A 24,041-nucleotide genomic window follows, 5' to 3' on the forward strand; every position below is an offset into this window, starting at 1 on the left:
AAACTACGTCTAGTTTTAGCCATTATAATGAAAAATAATAGGTATGCCATAGGGTCTTCATAAAGTTTCCACAATACAAGCCCAATATGCAACATTATGATAAGACAAATAAAACAACAAACTTCTATATCACATGAAATCGTACCCTTTTATTCTCAGTATTATTAATATAATTTTTAGATACAAAATTAACACTAGCGGTGGATACAGAGTGCCAACAATGCACCCGCACTTGAGCAAATGCAAGCTTCAAAACAAAATGGATGCAGTAAATATGGCGCCCAAATGTAGGAAGGATCGAAACAAAGCGACGCCATACTTTCATATGAGACTGTCATTTTACAATACCTAATTGAACGATAGGGAGGGTGCATGAACAGTAGATGGCAGCACAGAAGCCCCCTATTCATTGGCGCGAAGCATAATGTCAAGTTTCCATTTTTAGATTTAAGTCACTAGACAGATGGTGAAGTGTAGTGGGCAGCACCTGCTTAGAAGCATGAATTGATTCAGGTCACAAGATGGCAGACCCTCCAACCCGCACCCTCTATAATTAATATGCCATTACAAACTTAAACCATTTTTAACCATATAGAGACCGGGCGTATTAGTGACTGCCATCTCGTGACCTGAATCAAAAGCGAAAACAATTACGCTAAGCAGGTGCTGCCCCCTACACTTCACGCTGGCTCTATTTCGCAAAGTGGGGTGCATCTAGTGGCTTAAAATTATAAATTGAAACTTGACAATGCTCCGCGCCGATGAATAAGGGGCTTGAAGGGGTGCTCCCTATAAACTCAATCAGAAACACGAAAACTGTCAGTTAAGTAAAAAAAAAACACTTCTCTATATTGACAGCTCCATATGAGACGACAAAAAATTTAACAGATAATCTATGGCCAGTTCCTGTATTCGTATTCTATTATAATGTATTTTATTCCTAACCGGAATGAGGTAACTATTTTTTGTATTTCGCTACATATTGTTGCGTTTATTCCTTCAATATCACACAGTGTTATAGATAATCGAGAGATAACTTATATTGATTGACACAACAGTATTTCTTTCTGCTATTTTTGAAGCTAAACGTAAATGGCGCTGCAGAGGCTACATCTATCGGCAGATGAGAGAAGCTAACTAGTGTCCAAATTTGGGGCACTTAGCGCTTTAATGTGTTTAAGATAGCAGCAATTTTCAAAATACCGGACTGCGCGCTAAAGAAAAACTATGGTGAGCAGTTTGTCGTTGGTTTTCTATAAAAAATCAATCCAGGAACCGAGAATTACCAGGACTCTCCATACAATATCAGCCACGGGAGCTTTCCCTAGCCGTTAACTAGGATTCTTTTTGTGTTATTTCAAAATGTAAATGCAGACTAATAACAAAAAATACGTTGGTTACAAACAAGGTAGAAGTATAAAATACTGTTGTGCCAAATCATAAACAAGCTTATAAAAATAATAATCAGTAGATTAAGTACCATATATAATTTAGTTTAATATAATTCCAAAAAAATAAAAACAAATTAAGGTGAAGAGCGGTCTTCATACACGTAAGCTGTATCCTGTATCTTGTGTATAAGAGAATATGAAGCCACTTATACAATTTCTTTAGTATTGCGTATTTTGGAGTACAATTTCTTAAACTTGCAATAATAAAAATATGTATGGACAGAAAGTCAATAAATAAAATTAATTTAAATAATCAAATTATCATACTACACATTCATACTCTATTCGAAACAATTCAAAGTTTATTTAAACGCTATTTCATTCATTTCACGGACCACTGAGGCCTAATACTAGAAAGAAGAAAGCAGTCACTATAGAAAATTAACTAACAATTTGAAATGAAATTGCTTTCAATGGAAAATCATCCATGGAATAAGCCTACATTTTCCAAATCGTGTTATTGTACTAAGCTCAAATTTTATACTAGCGATAAGTATTAATGCGTCATGATTTCGCTAGGATATGTTCCAATTAAATTCCAAAGATATCAGACACAATTTTTTTTAAACGACGCCCATACCAAAAATAAAAAAGAAGTATTAAACGGGCAAAATTGAATCTCCGAAACCGACTCAGCTGTACAATAACAGTAATATAATTAGATTGCTTCAGAGAATCTTTAAATAAAACGTATAAAAATTGTGATTATGCTTAGCAGCTTATAGTTCGTGTCATCCACGATGACGCGCAGGTTTGTCAAATCTAACCTTTAATGACATGACAATACGAGTCAAGGCTCGCGTCTTCGTGAATGACACGATCTATACAGCGTGTACATGTCCAGAAATAATAAAATCACTTAAACTATCAGATTTAATGGTTAATCGTAAAACAAATTTTGTTAGTCTAAATAATTAAAAACATTCCAAACTTAAACTTTAATTAATTCTCTTACTCCACTTATTTGGTCGTTAAATTAAAACACAATCAGTTACTGTTTAATTTGCCTAAAAAGCCAAATTGTTCGATATGATTTCGACGCACATACAGATACTGGAAACAGACGGACATCAAACCGCAAACAAAACTGTAACAATCACAGGATGCGAAACTTAATTTATATAAATTACATTCTTTACACAATTGTGCAATTTAAAAAATGCTAGCAAATCGCGGTCAAATATATATATATAAAATAAATAAATTTAATAATGGATATGGCAAGTCTGAAAACTCATGTATTTTTTTTTTTTTTTGCAGGTGTTTTTTTCAGTTATTACTTTGAAATTCGGTAACGTAGATAAAGATAAAAAAGTACATATATTTTACAGTACAATAAGTATCAGATAAAAACGACCAAAGTGGCCAAATATATCATTTTTGCTGCTATGGAATAAGTTTTTGGCAAAAAAAAAACATTTTTGGTACAAGATTTTATCGCTGACTGTACTTTTTTTTTCACAGGCAACTACAAACACAAGTAGGTTGCGTTGTTTTATCACAGAGTTCCTATGGCTATCTCCTGTCTCCATCATCAGATCAGCTTGATGGTACCATAATATTGCATTGTCACCCGACTTACATATGTATGCAAATTTTCAACTTCATCGGAAACCAGGAAGTAGGCCAAATTTAACTTGCAAGATTTGTCCCATACATACTAACAGGGCAAGTTAAATAAAAGCTTACAAAAAAGGATGTGTACCGATATATTCGACCACTTTCGCCGTCGCTATCTCTATGATACTGTGATGTGTTCATTGTGACCAATGAAACCTACACCTAGCCTTACATACTGGGTAACATTTGGAAAGGGCACACAAACGAATGACAATAAATAAGCGGTTAGCGATGCGTGGACAAATTTACAGTAAATATCGGATTACTTTACCTTACAACTCCACTACATATCACAGACCACGGGGCTACTACTTGGACGCAACCTATCCTAAATCAAAGTATAATGTAGCTAAAGCAGCAATATTTAAACCAAAAAAAGTGTGTAAAACTTTAGTTCAGCAAAACGAATCGCTCGAAATTAAACTAGATTATTACTATTAGAGTCAGACCAATCTAACCCCTGAAAAGGTTACTTTTATGGAAATGTGACGTTTTTTAAAGTCGGTGGAAAGTTAGCTTAGACGGACTTTATATATCAATACTTAACAATTATTTTGTAGGGGTTTAGAAAAAAAAATGTCGTTTACGTTCATTGGGTCGTAGGTGTTCAATGAAAATATTAAATCAGAGGTATCTGTATTTTTCATGTAATTAGAATAAAATCATTATACTGCTTTATCTACATTTACTGTGATGAATTTATGCTTTTTTTTTAACATTTACACTTCAAGACTTAAAATAATTAGCTCACAATTTATAATTTTTTTATTTTATTTGAATGAGATGCAGTTTGAATTATACAAAACTAAGTAAAATAATATAAAAAGAGTGGTCATGTGGTAAAATAAAGTACAATTTATTTAAATCACTTTCACTCGCCAATATCCTTTTAGCTTTCCATTTTTTTTTTAATTATATTATTAGAAAATAAAAACAAAATTGTGAGCTTATCATTTTAACGTATAAATAATGTGTAATATTCGTTAATATTCCACCGTGTATACATACAATTTGGCTAATTAGGAATGGTTAGTCGGTGTCTTAAAAGTCGTAAATAACACTTACAAATATACTTAAATAGTGCTTTAGGCAGTGTTTATAATTTAAGATATCATATACTGCACGAGTCTGATCGAATTGACGCAATATGTAGTTTATTTTGGGGCCTTCCACGTAATTGTCTGCGGTTGTCCCCTACAAACGCGAATTTTGTGATGATTTGCAATTTTGCAGGTATAGGAGTTTTTTTGTCCTCCACTGTGTATGACAACATCCATTGTATGCGAAAAATAAAATAATCATCCACCTCAAACGTTGAAAAAATGTAGGTGATATACGAAATAAAATGCATTTGTACCTAACAGCCTATGGCATGCCCCTTTAACGTCTATTTTACAGTCAATTCGATTAGAAATATGAATATGCTAAGTTTATCACAGGCTGTCCTTTTCTAATTATACAGTATGAAAGGGACAACATATGGACCTACTCTAGCATAATAACATTCGTACAGGCATCATATTCACGGAATGTCGTGACATAATACGTGAATGAGACTTGACAAACGCTTACAGCAAACATTTTTTATATTCTCCGACAATCTTAAGAATCCAATAAATTACAACCTCAATGACATTCGATATAAACTCTTACGTACATAGATTTAAAGTTCGTTTTTCTAAAAAGATGGCGCTCAGTCCTGTTGCGATTATTATGTTAAAAGCCGTTAAACAAAAGTTGATAAACTGGGTGATAAACCAGGTGATAAGTGTCTTTTACATAAGAGATATTTAGTAATATTTACAAGTGATTTAAGAGCATGGTATCTTTCGTCTTACAAATATTAAATTCAAATGGCAGTGAAAGTAGTGAGTTGCAATGTCATGCAACTGTTACATACAAAGATTAATTTTTGGTAGTTTAATACTACGATCAATACACAACACAATTAATAATGTGAACCTTATCGCAACGGTAAAAGGTTCATTTTGGTTATAAGTGTTCTTTTGTATGTATTGTGACCACCGCTTACATTGAAATTAACCGCCTAAATTTATGAATGTGTTAACAAATTTCACTTTGATTGGATTGACATTCACGTTAAAGACAAAACAAAGAGTTCTTTTCAAAAACCACTTGCCATAAATACACTGACAATTACCTATCATTTACCACGTGATATAACACACGCATTTTGAACCACTTCAATTTTGTTAACTTCGCTAAGTATACGAACCATATCACACTTGAATCGTTGAAATCGTTAGCGTGTAAACCGATTGAACTCTCAAACGCGGCGTGCGGCGTCCATTTTAAAGAAATGAAATGTATGAGAGCGGTCCGGGTGTACTCTGCACTTTGACGCTGCCCGCCCCGTTGCACGCTCCGCTCAACGCTCACCACTGACGCCCTTAATGGGACAATGTGCAAACCCGGCGAACGCGTGGACGGGGCGTGCGGCGCGGAAACCGTGCTAAACTAATGCAAACGGCCCAGTACACGCCCCGCTGGCTCGTAATTCAGGAAATTTCAAATCGATCACCCAATAAACAAAGTCACTCACACAACCAGCAACAGGAGCGGCGGGCCGCTCACTTCCTGGACAGCTGCAGGTAGCGCGCCACGACGTGGAGCAGCTCGTGCGGCAGCTTGGAGCGGTCCGCGCGCGCCGCGTGGCGCCGCACGGCGCCCGCCAGCTGCGCGTGCAGGTCCAGCAGCGCGGACAGCCCGATCAGGCGCAGCGCCTTCGCGTTCTTATATAGGAGGTTATCTAATTCAGTCTTGTTTATCACTACTTTGTCCGCGTCTGAAATAAATGTTAACCCTTAATTTTGTACAAAAGTCATGTTCACCTTTGCTCGATGTTCAATGGTCAGTGGCAAGTGCCTTCCAAATAATTGTTTTACGATACATTTTTATAGTTGACTATACTCATTCTCAACCTTCTCGATTGGCTCCGGAGACCTTTCTAATGAACCTAAACTAGATTTGTTCGTGTTTTTCCATCGAGAAGTTCCGTTTGCTACCTTCCGATAGATACAATATAATCGGTTCAGAAATGACCGGGTTCTGAGGTATCTAACAGACATACAAAAAATACGGTTGAATTGATAACCTCCTCTTTTTTTTAAGTCGGTTAAAAATGCAAAAAAAAGAGGTAAGGCAACCAAGGAGGCTGCAACTTCAGGAAGTTCACAGACAAATTTTTGTGAAAGTGCTTACCTCTACTAGATGTCTCGTGCCCGGAATTTCTTTTCTTTGGTGATGATTTTGCCGTCACTTTATCCGTTGACTTTGCCGGACTGAAAAAATTTTATTTTTAAAATAACAGTTGATATAGGATGTCGTGCAGTAGTCAGATCACGCCTAAACAAATCCAGATTTGTATTCATCTTGATACAAAATTAACCTAACCGAAACATTTAACTCAATCTTATTTCAACACGTCGACGTGATTTACTTGTTCCCTGTAGACTTCTAGATTTATAGTCCAATAATCAAATGTGGTTGGCAAATAATGTAACAACACGCCTGGAAATCAATGGTTGCCATAACTAATTTACGCTTGCAATTTTTTAATAAATAATAATAAAAATAAAATTTTTATTGGCATTAAGGTAAGTACATTTTAGTGTTGAAGTCCCTGACTTCTGAGCTAGGTAAAAACCTGTGTTACAGAAGTCAGTGTCCTCTCCCAAACATAATAGTAACTATTAAGACATTAACCATTTTCATTTTAGACTTAAAGTAGATAATTAAGGCTTGTTTTAATATTATAAAACAAATGCCATTCTAATAAGAATACAATGCAATTTATTTTACATATATATTTTTTGTGTAGATGTGTGTGTGTGTGTGTGTGTGTGTGTGTGTGTGTGTGTGTGAGTAAATCAGGGTAAGATGCTTTCAGTTTGTACATAGTCTAATGACAGCAACCAGGACTTAAGTTTTTCCTTACACTCATGTTTATTTAGGGGATAAATGTTTAGGGTTTTATTAATCTTATTATATAAAAAGATGCCCATAAATCTTTGTTGCCGTCTGGCCGTAGCTAGTCTACATTTATATGGTGCACAAACATTAGTCAAAGTTCGTTTGCTTGTAATTTTATTTTGATCATAAGGGGTAAGCTTATGCTGCTTTAGCACTAACTGAAGTATAAATAGTTGTCTAACAGAGAGCAATTGACATTGTTTATATAATAGACTCGTTGGATATCTATATGATCTACATGTCATGACCTTCAACAGGGATCTCTGGGCTCTTTCTAATTTTAACATGTGGGTTTTACAAGCGCCACCCCATACAACATTGCAATAACCAATCACTGGCTGAACCAGAGCAACATATACTTTTTTCAATAAAACTAGGTCAGATACATTTCTTAGTTTCTTAAAAATATATACTAATTTTCTTATCCGTGTTGAGGTTAGGTCTAGGTGTGGCTGCCAACTCATTCTGTCATCAAGCAGAACGCCCAGATACTTAATACAGTCAGATTTAGCAATAACAGTACAAGTACAATCAGTTCCTGACTGAAAACTGCATTTGTGAACCTTAAGCTCCCTATTATACATAAATGATTTATTTAAAGAAAATTGTAAATATGTGGTCTTATTTAAGTTCAAGGTAAGTAGATTTCTCTGTAACCAAGTATTTATTTTATGGAGTCCAATCTCAGCATTACTGTACACTTCCTCCCATGTATCTCCATGGAAAATTATGGATGTATCATCAGCATAAGTGAAAATTTTTCCTTTTGTAAGAGATAATTGACACAAGTCATTTATGTAAATTAGAAACAAGCTGGGTCCCAATATACTGCCCTGGGGCACTCCATAAACAACAGGGGAATCTTTACTAACAGTGTTACCTATTTTAACTTGCTGTGTACGATTGACCAGGAAGTCACTGAATATCATGTGAGCCTTTCCCCTTATGCCAATGCAATCCAGCTTGTCGATAAGCTCTGGGATCGAGACAGTATCAAATGCCTTGGCAAGATCAAGGAAAACGCCCAGGCATTTCTTTTTAGTATCTAATTGGGTAATAACGTGTTCAGTCAAAGCACTGACGGCGTCTTCCGTGCTCCTGCCTGGCCTGAATCCAAATTGACAGTTTGATAAAATTACAACACATACGTATTGCCCACTCCTTTTTAAAGAATTCCTTACTACAGTCCCTTGATAAACTTCCATAGGGAGGAGTTCGTTTCACAGACGGAGTTCCGGAGAGGGAATTCCTCTAAAAGTAAGGTTCTAGGCTATGAGTATAGTCCAGCAGCACCAATCATGAGACATTTAAGAGAAAATGACAAGTATTTTTGATATTTCACTGACACCTGTAAATTTCTTTTTTTTATTTTATTTTGTAAAGTTAGTTTAGTTTTTGCACGTTAATTTCCTATTCGTCTTTTGTTGCGACGTGTTTAATCAAAGACAGTGCAATTGGTTTCAACATTATTAACAAAATAAAACTACGTTTTTTTCTTTTCTCTTTAAAAAAAAACTGTATCTTTAGGTATTTAAATAAAAGTAAACAAAATCTACCCTCAAATGGGTCCATAAGTCAGTTAAGGGTAGATGAAAACATAACATTATGAAATAATGTAGATTAAAGTCAGGTGGCTCAGTCACAGATCCAGGCGGTTTTGTATTTGATTGTTGTAAATTGTTTATTTACTTTTATTTAAATACCTAAAGATACAGAGTATAGTCATGGACAGTATAGCGCCATTTCTTTTGAAACAGACATAAAATAATGAAACGTCAAACTTATGCACGGCTCTGGTTTATGGTAAAACGTTGCGAGTGTTTAAACACTGATGTTAAACGCTTTTTTTTCAGGATTTGTGGTGTACGTCTCATGTTTGTTGCCACGTCCATCATAGCGGACGCTCACCTCTCTAGCACGTGGTTGTGCTTGGTTGGCCATGAGCGGACAGATTAAACACGGAGTTGTTCGTCGGCGCACGACGAACGTCGACGCGGCGTTCGTCATCGGCATCGACGTGAGTGTCTACGGTTTGTCTGGACTAGCTCTAAAGTTCCAGGGTATAAGTAGTGGACGTTCACCATTCTAGCACGTGGTTTTAGACGCCCTGCGCGAAGAGATTGAACACGGAGTCGTCTTCCGACCCGGACGTCGACACGCCGTTCGTCATCGGCGTCGACGTGTCTACGGTTTGTCTGGACTAGCTCTAAGGTTCCAGGGTATGAGTAGTGGACGCTCACCTTTCTAGCACGTGGTTTTAGATGCCCAGTGCGTAGAGATTGAATACGGAGTCGTCTTCCGACACGGACGTCGACGCGCCGTTCGTATTTGGCGTCGACGTGAGTATCTGCGCTTCGTCTGGACAAGCTCTAAGGTTCCAGGGTACGAGTAGAGGACGCTCACCTCTCCAGCACGTGGTTGTGCACGCCCCGCGCGGAGAGGTTGAACACGGAGTCGTCGCGCGGCCGCCGCAGCGGCGCGTCGTCGTCCGAGCCGGACGTCGACGCGCCGTTCGTCATCGGCGTCGACGTGATCGGCTTGTTCTCTTTCGACTCCTCGTCAGTTATCATTACCGATTCTTTGAAGGTCTGGAAATTAATAAGTTGTTTAAAATTCACTTAGGTCTTAGGTCATCACGTGGTGGTTATAACAGGAACTAAATAAATAATATTTTACCTTCTGCGTTCTCGGTCGTTTCACTACGAGTCCCTTCGACCACGCGTTCATGCGGCGTCGCTTACGCTTGACACTATCCCGCTCCGCGCCGGGCGTGTGCGGAGATTTACCCTCAGCAGTGCCGTCGAGATTCGCAGAAACATCTGGAAATTGTCAAGGTTCTATTAACACCACATTATGAATGAATTAATTAAAGAAAATTTTTTTTTTTCAGGCAACTATGGGTCCATAGATAAATACCTTAAAACTAGCATACATATTAAAAATATATCTTAAAAACTAAAACACACTACGGCTGCGATGCATTTCGCAACCCGGCTGTGTCAGGGAGCCGGCCGCGGAACCGCCGAAACTTGAGACCCTTCGGCCAAAACTCCTCCTTCGTGAAGCTAGACGCTCAGTCGGAACGCTTACCACAAAAAAAAATGAAATTCGCATTGTGGCGAGATTCCAACTTCGCGATCTTCAGGGCGAATCCGGACTTGACTCGTACGTACTCGTACATACTTAACATACTTTACGATGTCTTCGACCTTCGTAAGGTAATAATGTAATATAATGTGTGCATACATATGCATACGGGTAAGGTCTTTTATTCCGAAAGTGCAACAGGTTATTGTCCGCCGCCGTACCTTCATCCTTCCTCCTCCTTGCGATAGCCTGGCACACCAACTCAGTAACTGTCCATCTCAACGTCAATCAATTATGTTGACTATTATGGGTGACTTAGGGTTGAATATACAACTTATGTACCAATACTTACGCAGATTAGACGCTGTATATATAAAGTCCGGTAGATCATTGTCCGCCGCCGTGCCTTCGTCCTTCCTCCTCCTTGCGATATCCTGGCACTCCAACTCAAAGTCGCTGTCCATCTCCACGTCGATCAACGCGTGCGCGTGGTCGCGCAGCGAGCAGGCTTCGTGACGGATCTGCTTGTCTGACGACGTTCTGTTGGATGAAGCTTAGTTGTAGTCTTTCTGTATTTTTTTCTGTAATTTGGTGTAATGGTATGGTGGTTTCACAGTTTAATAAGTTTAATTATAGGGTTATTCAATCCAACACTTGTAGAGTGCATGCGAGCATTTGAAGCAATACTTGAAGTTTTCAATGATTTTAAAATAATATTTCAATATTACGCTCAGTAATGAAATAAAATAAAAGCCATGTCAATATAGCATTCGTTTGTTAAATATGGAACTAACTAAATCAAGCCAATAAACGTCATAAGTTTAGAATGTATGTTAAACTACTTATACATTTTATGAGGTAACATGTTTCTAGGACTGCCATCCATATGCATAATCCATATAAGGATATATCAATATAACATACGTATAAATTAACTTGACTTATCGACAAGTGTGCGATATGCACTTCTAGATTCCGTTTTTATTGTACAGTGAGTAACACAAGCACTAAAGCAGGACAAGTGTTCAAAATGATCTGCACTTGCTCTTAGGGCCAGGTGTACCATCCAAAATTAGCGGACTGATCAACATCAGCGAAACGACACGACATTTACCGAACGTTTTAGGTGTGGTACACAGTTTAGTGCCACCGGCCTTTATTCTTATAATATACTCTGAGGTATTGAACGCGGGAAACTTTGTATATTGCAAAATAGTTACAGGTAGTTAGCAAATGTGCTTAGAAATATTAAAATGCTTTGTTTTTACAGTTCTTACTGTCCAGGCGGACAATAAAAACTCCAGAAATACTTTAACTATTTTATTACGAAGTTCACAATTTGAAATTAAATACGAAATGATAGGAAATTGACTCTTATCGGCGTGCGCGCGCTCCAGAAAGGACTCGCCGACGGCTGGCCGATGGCCGCGCTCCTCGCGATAGTGTAAAATATTCCCATAACGAAAACCCCAGGGTATTCTCATAACGAAGTTATGTTTAGGTCATATCATATTGAATATCTCACCTAGTTACTTTTGCTGCTAACTGTTCTAAACAGGTCTGGGTGGTAAAACAAAAATTCAAGATGGCAGTCCTACATGTTACAAAAGGTTAGAGGATGTACATACATAAATATTTCATAAGCTTTTACATATTATCATTAAATCACTACTTGATAAAGCTGCATTTTTCATACCTATACATCCCTCTAGCCCTTTGGCGACGGCAAGGCAATGGGAGAGAGAAGAGATATGTGAACACAGTATAAAATAAAGGTACATATAAGCAAAGATAATTGATTGTAATAGAAAGGTAAAGTCTAAGAAAAACGGACAAGTGCGAGTCAGACTCGCCCACCGAGGGTTCCGTGCTTTTTAGTATTTGTTGTTATAGCGGCAACAGAAATATATCATCTGTGAAAATTTCAACTGTCTAACTATCGCGGTTCATGACATACAGCCTGGTGACAGACGGACGGACAGTGGAGTCTTAGTAATAGGGTCACGTTTTACCCTTTGGGTACGGAACCCCTAAAAAAAGGTGGCCCTTAGTTTGACTTCCAAAACAGATGGCGCTGTACTGCGCCATATGTTTTGCGGTCACTGAATTGTCAACTTTTGACAATCAGAGTTACAGCAAAATACAAAATGTATGCAGCTGTACAGCGCCATCTCGTTTACCTGTCGAATTCGAAGCACGAAATTGTCTTAGCTTTTACGCATCTTACTCAATCAATGTATCTCTGATATAAGGAACGTTTTTACAGTAAGATTAATAATACACTTAGTGGCTAATCTATGTGTAAACAGGGCCAATGTAAAGGTCAATACTCGTACGGTTAAGAGTGGTTTAAGGCTTAACCGTACGAGTATTGACCTTATTTTAAGATGAGAATCTGTCTAAGAGTATATTTATCTACTTTCTTAAATAGTGTTATACCACAACCGAAAACCCTTCCCCGGATTACAGTTCAAAAATGACAAATGAATGTTAGTGGTTACTCAATGAATATAAATAAATGTCTTAAGGGCCGCATGCGCAGAGGCGGCGTTAGGCGTGGGCGACGTAGGCCGCCTACGGCCTCGCGGTCCGAGGGGCCTCGCTTTTTCTTGCGCGTTTGTTATTTCTTGCGCCACCAGAGGGCCTCGCTAAATGTACCTTGCCCACATAAAATTTTAGTTTTGCCCCGCCACTGCACCAAAAATAAATCACGGTAAATATGTAACAATTATAAATCATATACGATCATTTACATTCTTTTGCTTTCATAATAGTTACTGATTTTAAAAAGCGTTTTTAAATAGAAAGACATGTTAAGATTGTTTATTTTTTTTTCTAACCAACACCAACACAAACACCTAAATACTTCAATTTTCTTAGATTGGTCTTCAGTTTCTATTTCAAGAAACCGGTGTCATATCATATAACAACACACTTTTTTTTGGACTTCACCAACATTCGGAGATTAAGTAGATATAGAGACTGGCTACAGTAAGTCTCAGTAAAATAGAATTTTTCCTATTGTTCTGGTCATGTACATATTTATGAACAGATGAACAGCCAATCAACTATAAACTAAAACGCCTCCAAACTACGTACTAACCTGTCCGGATTATACTCCAGCGCGTTAGCGCATATCAAATCGATGTCCTCGAGGAACTCCTTCGCGCAGTTATACTTGTGCATGTCCACTTTGGTCATCATGGTCTCCAGGTCCATAGGCTGCTTGACGATCTGCAGGTAATCTGTTACCTGTTGATGAATATAATAAATAAATATTATATGACATTATTATTGGATTCATCCCACAGTAAGTTCATTACGGCTTGTGTTTATAATAATTATAATTGTACAAAAAATCAAAAATTCTTAATCTTATAGAATAGTAGGCTAAACAAGCGATATATTCTAGGCATTTATCTGAAGCTCAAAGTTACGTTTAGATTTACAAAATTCTAACATACAGGATGGATCAAACGACGGTCAATGATAGAATAGCATTTTCCAAACACTGATTCATACCTCCTCTAGATCCACAGGTTTAGTGAACTTGTAGAATCGACGGTTGGAAGCCAGCTTCCTACAAATGTCCCGGAGGAATATCCTCAGTTCGCGCAGCTTGTAGTCTTCCTTGCGCTTGCGCCGCGAGATCTGCTCTTCGCTCTCACGGGGCGGCGGCGGCGGGGGCGCTGAAATAATTTTTCAGTTCATCTATCTATACATTGTGGAAGACTTCATAAGGTCCTATATGGCCTACAGCAATGATTATAGATGTGCAAATTGCGGTATAGTTCTTTGCTTGTAATATAGGAGGCAAACGAGCAAATGAATCACATGATGTTAAGCGATTACCGTCGCCCATGGATACCCGCAACACCAGAAGGGTTGTAAGTACGCTCTTTTCTTGAAAAACGCTTGTACGTTTTTTTCTTTAATTCTCAGAAAATTTCCCAAAAAGAAACGAAACTCCCGAAAATGTTTTGAGATAGAATTTGCTGTTTTTATTTATTTCAGAAGCGATATCATTTCGGAAGCGCTCCTTGTACACAATATAAGCTTTATAACATCACACATAGGGCACAAACCTCGCGGCAGCGGAGGCGGCGGCTCATGGTTCTCTATAACGGGGGGCTCGAGCGGCGCTTCGGTGATGATCGGCTTCAGGAACGCTATCACTTCGGATGCGCTCGGCTCCCGCACGGAGTACACGCAGTCTTTGTACACGGGGAAAAGGTCTTGAAGCTATAGACAAATTACATACTTTATAATAAAAGTGTAGTCGACGTGAAAGACACTATTTGTGGCAATTTGACTATTTATAATGACAACACTGCAAACCCAAAGCTACATATTTTAGTTTGATTTTTAAGCAGACCAGGGGTGTAGAAATATAGCGTCCCCAATAGCACCAAGCATAGCCCACACTCCAGCGCAGTAGCGGAGAAAGAATACCTAACAGAAAGTTAACTGTACCTCTGGAGGTAGTTCCTTATGTGATATGTTGGGACTTAGCGAGCATCGCCGGCGGCCGTAGTCAATGCCGGATTTAAAGGTCTGGAGGCCTCGGGCACTAAAGGAGTGGAGGCCCCCTGGCCCTAAATTATTTTCCAAATAAAATGGTAAATTTTCCGAAGTCTCTATTGTGGGGGCCCCTCTTTTGTGGAGGCCCCGGGGCTGGAGCCCCGGTTGCCCTCCCCTAAATCCGGCTCTGGCCGTAGTCCATCATAGTTGTGCGAAGAGCGCAGCGTCCGTAGCACCAAGCATAGCCCATACTTTGGCGCAGTCGTAACAATAATAACCTAACAGGACGTACCTCTTGCGGCATTTCCCTAAGAGGCACATTAGAAATTGTCAGCAACAAAGTGGCATCTCCAGCGGCCCTCTTCCGCCATAGTCGCACGAAGTGTGGTGTCGTGGCTCCAACAGACACGATATTGGTTGTACCTCTAGAGGCAGCTCCTTGTGCGGCACATTAGAGGTCGCCAGCAGCAACGTGCCGTCGCCGGCGGCCCTGGTGCGCCACAGCTGCGCGAACAGCGCCGCGCCGGTGGCTCCCAGCATGGCCCACACCCCGGCGCAGTCGCGCAGGAACAGCACGCAGCCGCGGTCGGCGCGCCGGCACTCGGAGAATAGCTGTGATAACACACTGAACTCAGGTTTAAACAATAGGGTTATACTTATACTCTACAAATATTATCATTTTCAATACAAGCAGAGTGAGTTTCCAAAAATCCTTGAAATTCTAGCTGAGACAACTTAATATCTTTGTACAATTTGTTTCATTCCCATCTAGTCGCTAGAGTGCGTTAAGTTTAGCTTAGTTTACTGTGGCATTACCTTATCTATTATGTAAAGTTCTTATTGAGAGCGTTTTAGGAGGTAGGTGCACGTCTATTGAACTGTATAACTTGTCATTTTTTATACTATTATTGTACTTGCTTCTGTTGTTTCTCCAATAAAGAAAATAAAATTAAAGTTGTTTTACAGCAGTCATGAAATCAAGTCTAGTTTGAACCTATATACATAGATGGTGGCTGCCAAAGTCACCATATCATAACCACCTTTTTTACCTTTGGTACCGTCTAGTAATAAAAAATTGGTAACCAGCTTCGAAACGGTTAAGAATTCCCGATCGAAACTAGCTTCAAAGTGAGACTTTTCCAATACCGATTTATAATCACGGTTGGCGACCACGACCAGCTTCGAAAGTGGAAAAAATTGGCCGCGTTGTAACTAGTTACAAAATAGGAGTTTACATTAGCCGATTTGTAACCGGCATTGGTAACCAACTTCGAAACGGGGAACAAAATCCCGTATTGTATCCTGGTTATAAAATGGGAGTTTTCTATTGCCGACGAATACCTAATTTATTTTGTAACAAAAGTAATACAAAAATGAATATTTTAAATTATCGTCGTAAATCAATTTATCAATTTACAAACAGGGAATTTTGGATTCCTATTTTGTAGCATGTTACGAAACTTGATTACCAAACGGTACCACCAAAGACCACTTGCGTTCTAAAAGTTTCAATCCTGTGTCGAAAGATGACAGCAAAATTACTGTGGCTACAAAGTTTACTTTGACAACCCATCACTATTTCAAATTCTCTTTGATACCAAGAAGGCCCAATACGTAAGCTGCTACAAATCGGGAAACAAGGATTCCCATATCGTAACCTGTTACGAAATTTAGTTACCAAACGGTACTAAAGGATTTGTTATTATACAATTTATACAAATAACGTTGTACTTCGATATATTTGGCCGCTTTGGTCGTTACCATCTATTTGACTGACTGTACCAATAAGTATTTTAGATCAGTACAATAAATGTTATATTCACAAATCGCTTTTCGGTGAAGTAAAACATCGTGAGAAAACTTTACTAATCCCAATAAGGCCTGGGTTGGAAGGTCAGATGGCAGTTGCTTTAATAACAAAACTTCCGTGAGACACAGACATATGAATAATATAATTATAATATAATTTTCGCCTTTAATATGGCACTCGCTTTCGTAAAAATAGTTTCCGTGCCAAGTACTCACAGTGATCAGCGCCTGTTCTTGCGTAAAAGCGTGTACAGAGTGCAGAGTGCTCATACTGAGCTCCTTCACTGTGCAATGCTCTAACTGAGCCAGTAGTGCGGGCGCTATGTGCGTCTCCGCGCACTCCCCGCTGATCAGTAGCACGCTCGGAGATAGGGGGACGTCGCCGATCCTGTTCAACAAAGTAGAGTATGAGAACTAGAAAAGGTAATTTAATGTTCAAAAAAATAATTGCAATTAAGGTTTTCTTTTTAATTTCTTGTAATCGTAACTATTTGGAGATGGTGGAAAAAAAATAAAGAAATAAAGCATTAAAATACTGTTTTGTAGAAAGTTTCTCAAAGTATTTTCAAATTTAACTGGCAGTAGGCTCACAAGGTGGCCCTGACCTGGAAGATGCCCGGAAAACGGAAACATGGTCGCCCTAAATTTACTTGGCGCCGTTCCGTGGAGCAAGAGTTGGGTGTATTGGGGATGGGGTGGGAGGAGGTTACCCAAGCTGCCCAGGACCGGAGTCAGTGGAAGAAAATGGTTCGAGCCCTACACCCCAGCAGTAACAGGCTAACAGCAGCAGTAACAGGTAAGTAACAGGATGAAAAGAAGAAAGAGGCTCACACTGTTCGTAAAATGGAACCGAGAAGGTCTGGATCTTATCGGAAAAGGTAGCATAATTGGGCCTTCGATAAGATGAACAGATGATGGTGGTAAAGTAATATTGTGATCAACGTGCCTTCTGGAATACTGGTAGTAGACGTGACATGTTGAATATGGCTGGACTGTATCACACTAGTTATAGCGTGACATACTCAGCTTTGACGGTTGCTAGCGCTACACAAAGAATAACGTGTCTTATTCTTACTTCTTCTTACGCACGAAGAGATTATTCACCAGTTCGCTGCCTGAATCTGGGCTTGGAGTAAACGTTTCACTCATAAAGGGTACAGGCGACAGTTGTAGCATACATTCAGCTTCGACTGTTGCTAGTATCATACAAAGAATAAAGTGTCTTTGTGTTACTTTTTCTCATGTACGAAGACGTTGTTCATAAGCTCGGCGGCCGCCTGTGTCTGTGCCTGCAGGAGCGGCGCCGCGTGCGCCGGCAGCCGCTTGGCCGGCAGCGGGCTGGTGCGCGCGCCCGCCGCCACCAGCGACTGCATGGCTTGCAGTAAGTCTTCTCGAGTCACTTCCACCTGTGGACCACAACTTTATTAGCCACTTACTTGATATTTTTCAGTCAACTCTATTGCCCAGGTTGGGTCACGGCTGGTAGCCACAGCTGCCGAAAGCAAGAGACTGTTAAAGACAGCTTAAGTTCAACGAGGCTTTCAAGAACAATGTCTACTGCAAAATCCAGAAAAATACCACCGATTTTCATTAGGCGGGTCCACACAGAGCGAGCATAAACCAGCCAGTCTAGACGTGCATTTTCCTCGTCTGAGCACGCCCTCTGTCGACCCGCCTAATGACATTTTTATCATCGTCTAGCAAAAATACTGAGTAGATGTCCGTGATTTCAGTGGTAAGTAGCGCAGTTGCGTTGCGGCAGAAAGTGAATATGCCAAGGAGATATCAATTTTACCCGATCTGAACGGCACGTTTCTTATGGGGCATTTGATTAAATTTTATTTTACAGAGATAAGTCAACTAATGGAATAATGCAAGATCACTCACGTTTTTGGTATCTATTAGTAACGCGTGTTCACTTTCGTACACTTGTGGATACACTCTTCGTAATGCTTTTAGTACTGCTTCTGAACATAACGCCTTTAAATCTGAACCTGTAACAAACCAATAAGTAACTTAATTTTAAGATATGGCGAATCACTGTAGGTGTTTTTTTTACTAAGATCTTCATCAAACATAAGTACTACGTTTTACCACCAAAGCCGCTAGCGACCTACGCCAAATAATCCAGCATTGCATCTGAAGACCTAAGCCTCCAATTAATAATATAAATGTCCATTATCTCCCTTCCAGAGTCGACGTAAGGTGGAAGGAAGTGAAGCTCGCGTTTAAAACGCGCACGACTAAAGGTACAACAAGAATAAAAACCAAATCTTACCTCCATAACCGCTAGCGACCTGCGCCAGATGATCCAACGTTTCATCCGAAGGCTTAGGCCTCCAATGACTAGTATAAATGTCCAATATCTCCCTTCTAGCGGCTGCGTGAGGAGGAGGAAAGTGGAGTTCACGGTCGAAGCGGCCCGCGCGGCGGAGCGCCGGGTCTACTGCGTCAAGGCGGTTTGTTGCGCCGATTATTATCACTTCGCCTCTGTAACAAAGACGTTAACACTGATATCTTCACATTGAAATAATACATTGTGCAACGAGGGAGGTAAGTGAAATTTTGGATACGAGGGTGGTAATTCCCGACAGCTGCAGGCTGGAGAGAATTAAAGACCCGAGTTTGCAATATTCTTACCCCCCGGAGTTACACACAATGTTTTTCATCACACTTGTGAAGAAAAAACTAAATTTTAAGCGAAATAATTCTTAAATACGGTCACATATCAAACATTCGTCCGCCATTTTGTATTTTCTTGACAGGTTAGGTATTGAAGGCACAGACCTATTCGGCATTCAGCCATGATTGAAAATTATGTAAAAATATTTTAAACGGCTGTTAAATTAATCAAGTTAAATAATTTTAAACATAAACAATAATATTAAATTATAAACGTCATTAATTTAAAAGTAAACTTACATGGTTCGTATGAATTAGTGACAGAATTAAAAGAAAAAGCTGTAACTCCCTAGGGAGTTATAGTTTTTTTCACAATCCATAACTCCCGCGGGAACAATATAGGCCTTTGTCCTTCAGCACACCTGCATAAAATACGATCTTTTTCGAGCAAGTGTGATGAAAACCACCTAGCAGCGCCGCCCGCCACTGCTGGCCGTACCCCTTGCTCGCACAAAACTGCTGAGGGAAGCCCCGCTAACGAGGGCCATTCGCACTATAAATAAACTTGCGTTGAAGTTGGACATATTTACGTGCTCTCTGAATGATCTCACAAAGGCTGCAATGTTAACATTAGGTTAAGTTTATAATTATATTGTCAATAACTCTGGATTATTGGTTTGTCGCTTATCTAGATTTAAGTTTTACTATAAAAATAAAACAGTTTGACAGCCGAAACAGATTGCGCTGTACTGCGACATATATTTAAGACCAAAATGTACAAATGAACATGGTTTCAATGGAATAAATTATATGATGTTTTGTGGTGAATGCCACTGAATTGCCAAACGTCATTTTTTGACATACAGAGTTACCGCATATTGTTCGGAGTTTGGAGTCGTACAGATCGATCTCGTTTAGTTTTCAAATTCAAAGCACGAAATTCTCTTATACATAACACACGTTACTCAACCAATGTATCTTTATAAGACATAAAAATTGCCACAAATGCGTACTACGCCTATGCTCACTCTTGGTTACAATATCGAATTTGTATTGTGGGGAAATATTCCAAGTGTGAACAATGCTGGTAGAATTGATTTTTAAATGATGATTTTGAATGTTTTTTTTTTTATTAAGTTCATTTGAAATTGATTTGTTTTTTTTGGTATTTCATAGTTGGTATCTTCCTCGCGTTGGTGTGGTGAAAATTTTTTTGTTTCACTCGGAGGCAAAGTTTGTTTAACCCTCGTGGTGCCTTGAAACCCTCGCAACGCTCAATATTCCACTTCTCAAACCACTCGCTACGGTCGTGGTTCAATTTTGGAATCTTTCCCTTGCTCGGTTATGAATATTAGCACGAGCAGTTAAACAACTTTGCTCCCTTGTAAAACAAATAACATTGATATTTGATTAGTAATCTATCATACCTGTCGCATAATCCATCCATTTCAGCAAGCAACGTACCCACGACACTCGCGTGCACTTGGTCCTGTCGGACACTACGTACGGGCGCGAGTGCGTCTATCTCGTCGAAGAATATTATGGACGGCTTCATCTTGCTCGCCTGCCAATAAACACAGTAATGTGATTTTTTATTGAGACAATAATATTTGATCGTAATTTTGAGAAGTACAGATGTACAAGTTGCGGGGGGTCTGTTAAATTTCACAAAAAACCAAATAAGTTTAGTTAATGGATAATTTCATTCCCCATTTTGTCAACTTTAAAAAAGCTTCAGATGCCTCTCGCGCGTTTCAAGAATTCATCCTTTTTTCCCGTAACAAAAGTGGAAATGATACCTACCTACACACTATGCTGAATCGTACGTTCGAAAAGTACCAAAAGAAGAACAAAAAACTAAACAAGTTAGAGATTAACATACCTGTTGAAACAGTAGCTTCAAATGCCTTTCACTCTCCCCCACCCATTTCTTCAAACAATCCGCCCCCTTTCTCATAAAGAAGGCCACCTTTCTTCCCCCAACTAGACTACATTCATTCGCCAACGCTCTAGCCAACAGCGTTTTGCCCGTGCCCGGTGGACCATGAAATAGAACCCCTTTGGCTGGTCGGGTGTTAAACTTGCTGAACAAGTCTGGGTACATTAGGGGGAAGAGGACCATTTCACGGAGGCATTTTATGTGCTCTTCTAAACCTCCGACCTGTTGGAAAAGAAATGTAATTAAAAAATTCTACTCAGCATAGGAATCTTAAATAATTCACGGGCCTTATTCAAATAATTGAACATACAAGCTTTTAAACAAAAAAAGGTCAAAATCTTACGGATGAGAATCTGACGCTACCGTCGACTTCCACAGGTTGTATGTCTCTTAGTGCTCTATCGTCTTTCTTGTCGTCTGTTGATTTGGATTTTTGCCTAAAAAAGAAATAAAATTGCCATAAAACTTTACTTTTCAGAAGCGACGCTACAGCCTGACAAGATTCTATTTGGTCCTGAGATATTGTCGTTACTAGCAGCAGTAGCAGCTTACATATGGCAATAATTAGTGTATAAATTGTATACGAGTAATATAATATAATCTGAATCTGAATCATTCCCATCTTTGCCCGCCCCCTGACCAGTAGGCATTTACATCGGTGGCATTCTTGTCAGGGTATAGTATATCCAGCTTATGGGGTGACACGAGTTGGATTTAATATTTTCTTTTGGAAGATTCTTACCTGCCCTTAGTCTTCTTCTTCATAGTGACGTTAAGGTCCTCGTCGGTGTCCGAGCTGCATGTGCTGCTGCTACTACTCGACGGGGATTGAGCTGAGAAACAACATTTTCATTAACTGAGCCCCTAACCTAACCTAGCATGTTTTTGTGTCAAAACAGAGGCCATGGCCTTAAAGTTGTCATATACTACGCAGACAGGTACAAATTGCTCTATGGTTAGCCTACAAATTGCAGAATAATAAATTCCAATAATTAATCAGACTTGCAGTTACGTCTTCTAATCACTGTTCTCTAAGAAATATAAATGTCATAACGTAATGGCCAGATTTCAGGAAATGCCATTTTAGAATTAGGAACTGTTTCCCAATGTCCAAGTAAAGTATTGGATAGCTAATTAACAAAAAATAACTGCCACATAAAACTTAGCACTTATTAGATAATAAGTACTGGTACTGGTAGATAGCAGTTAAGCTTATTTGGAGATTGTGAAACGCCAACGGGTAATTCCACGAGATTGTAACGTCAGTTACCAATTCTTTCGTGTATTCTTACATTAATTAAGCAAATTTAAGTATCAAGATATCTACCTGTAGGGCTACGCCAGGCATACAGACACTTAAATTTGCTTAATTAGTGTAAGAACACTCGAAAGAATTGGTAACTGACGTTACAGTTTCGTGGAATTACCCCAACGATGACTTTATTTGCCAGATAAGTGGCAAATAGCTTATTCAGGACTTTACTTGGACATTGTAATTATTGTAAAACAGGCCCTTAGTCACTTCATGATATGGTTGGGTTAGCTTCGATCACGATGTGGCCAACCGATTATTTCATGAAATGATTGTCACATCATGAAATGATCAATTCTAAGAACTGACCTCGACATATCCATATAATGAAATTCCGAGTTACGTAATCAATCAACACAATTAAAGCGATAATCTGATAATAAGACCGAGCTTTGCTCAGAAAACATATAAAAACTCAAAAATGATAAGACCTGGCTAGATCGATTTTTCACCCCCGAAAACCCCCATATAGCATATTTCATCGAAATCATTAGAGACGTTTCTGAGATCCCCGAAATATATAAATATACAAGAAATGCTCGTTTAAAGGTATAAGAAAACTCTTCATAGGAATAAATGAACGAACACACAAAATATTAACAAACAACAAAATTCTGTATCTGCGCAGTAAGTGACAAGCTGTAATCTTTTAAGGTGGTTCGATTTTCATACAAAAAACAATCGCTATTTATTAATTAATTACACAATATTATTACATAAATAGTTCCGCATCTATCTACTTTCGAATATTCATTTGCGCTAAATTAATAGAAAAACTTTGTTTCATACAGAAATCATGCAATAATCAACGTTATATTTTTATAAATTTTACTCATGTGTGTGTGACAAATGTCGTGTACAAATTAGGGCTCGCGGTCGTGTCCGTGATTCGTGAACCCGTAGCCGTGCGCCCGGTTTCGTGTTTCACGGCAACGGTTTTATGGTCCGTTCCGCACGTGACATTCGGCTACGTGAAATTAGGGTACGTGAATCCGTGTAAATCCGTGTAGGCGTGATCACGGCTTCACGTATCTTAAGAACACGCCGGTTCGGTCCGCCCGCGACGTTGAGTGAAGATACGATGCGGTCTCTAAGAGCTACGAATAAAAATGTATCGTGAGTTTTTTATTCAAAGCTCTAATTCCGTTTCATTACTTTTGAATTAAAATTTATTTCCATTAGTAAGGCCTTTTAAATATTAATGAGTAATAAATGAAAAGAACCAAACATTGATTACAATGAATAGCTACTTTAATAAACGGGTTGCTAAAATACGACAAATAATACGACAGGAAAACTCATTATTTGTGCGATCATTGCACAAGGTACATAAAGCTGTATCTCCGACTCTCGTGTCTGGTGGCATATCTCCACACCCAACTTCTCTTCATTGTTAATAGTTTAAACACACCATTAGAGTAACACTAATCATACACTAACAATAACAAAAAAAATAATTACGAAACAACAACAAAAATAAATAACTTTAAAATCACGGCTAAATTAAAACTTGAAGACCAACTGTGATGTCAGGAGTAACTAATGACAATGAATGCGAGTTCAAAATTCTAAACTGCCCCCTCCAGATTAAATAAAAAATACCACGAATTTGTAAAACAAAACATCGCGGTCACTTCTTTCAACTTCACGAACAAAAGGTAAAGCCCACAGCTACTTATGTATATGG

The 24,041-nt window shown here is 38.9% G+C and overlaps 1 protein-coding gene across 6 annotated transcripts in view; it reads right to left on the reverse strand.

The window, feature by feature from the left end:
- Window positions 1-5,171: 5,171 nt before the first annotated feature.
- Window positions 5,172-24,041, reverse strand: part of LOC133526264 (ATPase family AAA domain-containing protein 2-like) — a 35,080-nt gene continuing 16,210 nt past the window's right edge. For all 6 annotated transcript variants that reach the window (XM_061862814.1, XM_061862813.1, XM_061862810.1 and 3 more), the window contains 17 exons: window positions 21,785-21,875; window positions 21,386-21,479; window positions 20,986-21,264; window positions 20,531-20,667; window positions 18,760-18,971; window positions 18,369-18,475; window positions 17,715-17,887; window positions 16,698-16,869; window positions 15,096-15,284; window positions 14,237-14,393; window positions 13,674-13,840; window positions 13,255-13,403; window positions 10,504-10,691; window positions 9,741-9,883; window positions 9,468-9,652; window positions 6,294-6,373; window positions 5,172-5,877 (listed from right to left, as the gene is read on the reverse strand). In XM_061862814.1, the coding sequence (XP_061718798.1) occupies window positions 5,663-5,877; window positions 6,294-6,373; window positions 9,468-9,652; window positions 9,741-9,883; window positions 10,504-10,691; window positions 13,255-13,403; window positions 13,674-13,840; window positions 14,237-14,393; window positions 15,096-15,284; window positions 16,698-16,869; window positions 17,715-17,887; window positions 18,369-18,475; window positions 18,760-18,971; window positions 20,531-20,667; window positions 20,986-21,264; window positions 21,386-21,479; window positions 21,785-21,875 (2,738 nt within the window). In that variant the 3' untranslated portion in view covers window positions 5,172-5,662. The remainder of the gene's footprint in view (window positions 5,878-6,293; window positions 6,374-9,467; window positions 9,653-9,740; window positions 9,884-10,503; window positions 10,692-13,254; window positions 13,404-13,673; window positions 13,841-14,236; window positions 14,394-15,095; window positions 15,285-16,697; window positions 16,870-17,714; window positions 17,888-18,368; window positions 18,476-18,759; window positions 18,972-20,530; window positions 20,668-20,985; window positions 21,265-21,385; window positions 21,480-21,784; window positions 21,876-24,041) is intronic.

This window comes from Cydia pomonella, chromosome 16 (genome assembly GCF_033807575.1).
Source record: "Cydia pomonella isolate Wapato2018A chromosome 16, ilCydPomo1, whole genome shotgun sequence".
In the NCBI taxonomy this organism is placed as follows: Eukaryota; Metazoa; Arthropoda; class Insecta; order Lepidoptera; family Tortricidae; genus Cydia; species Cydia pomonella.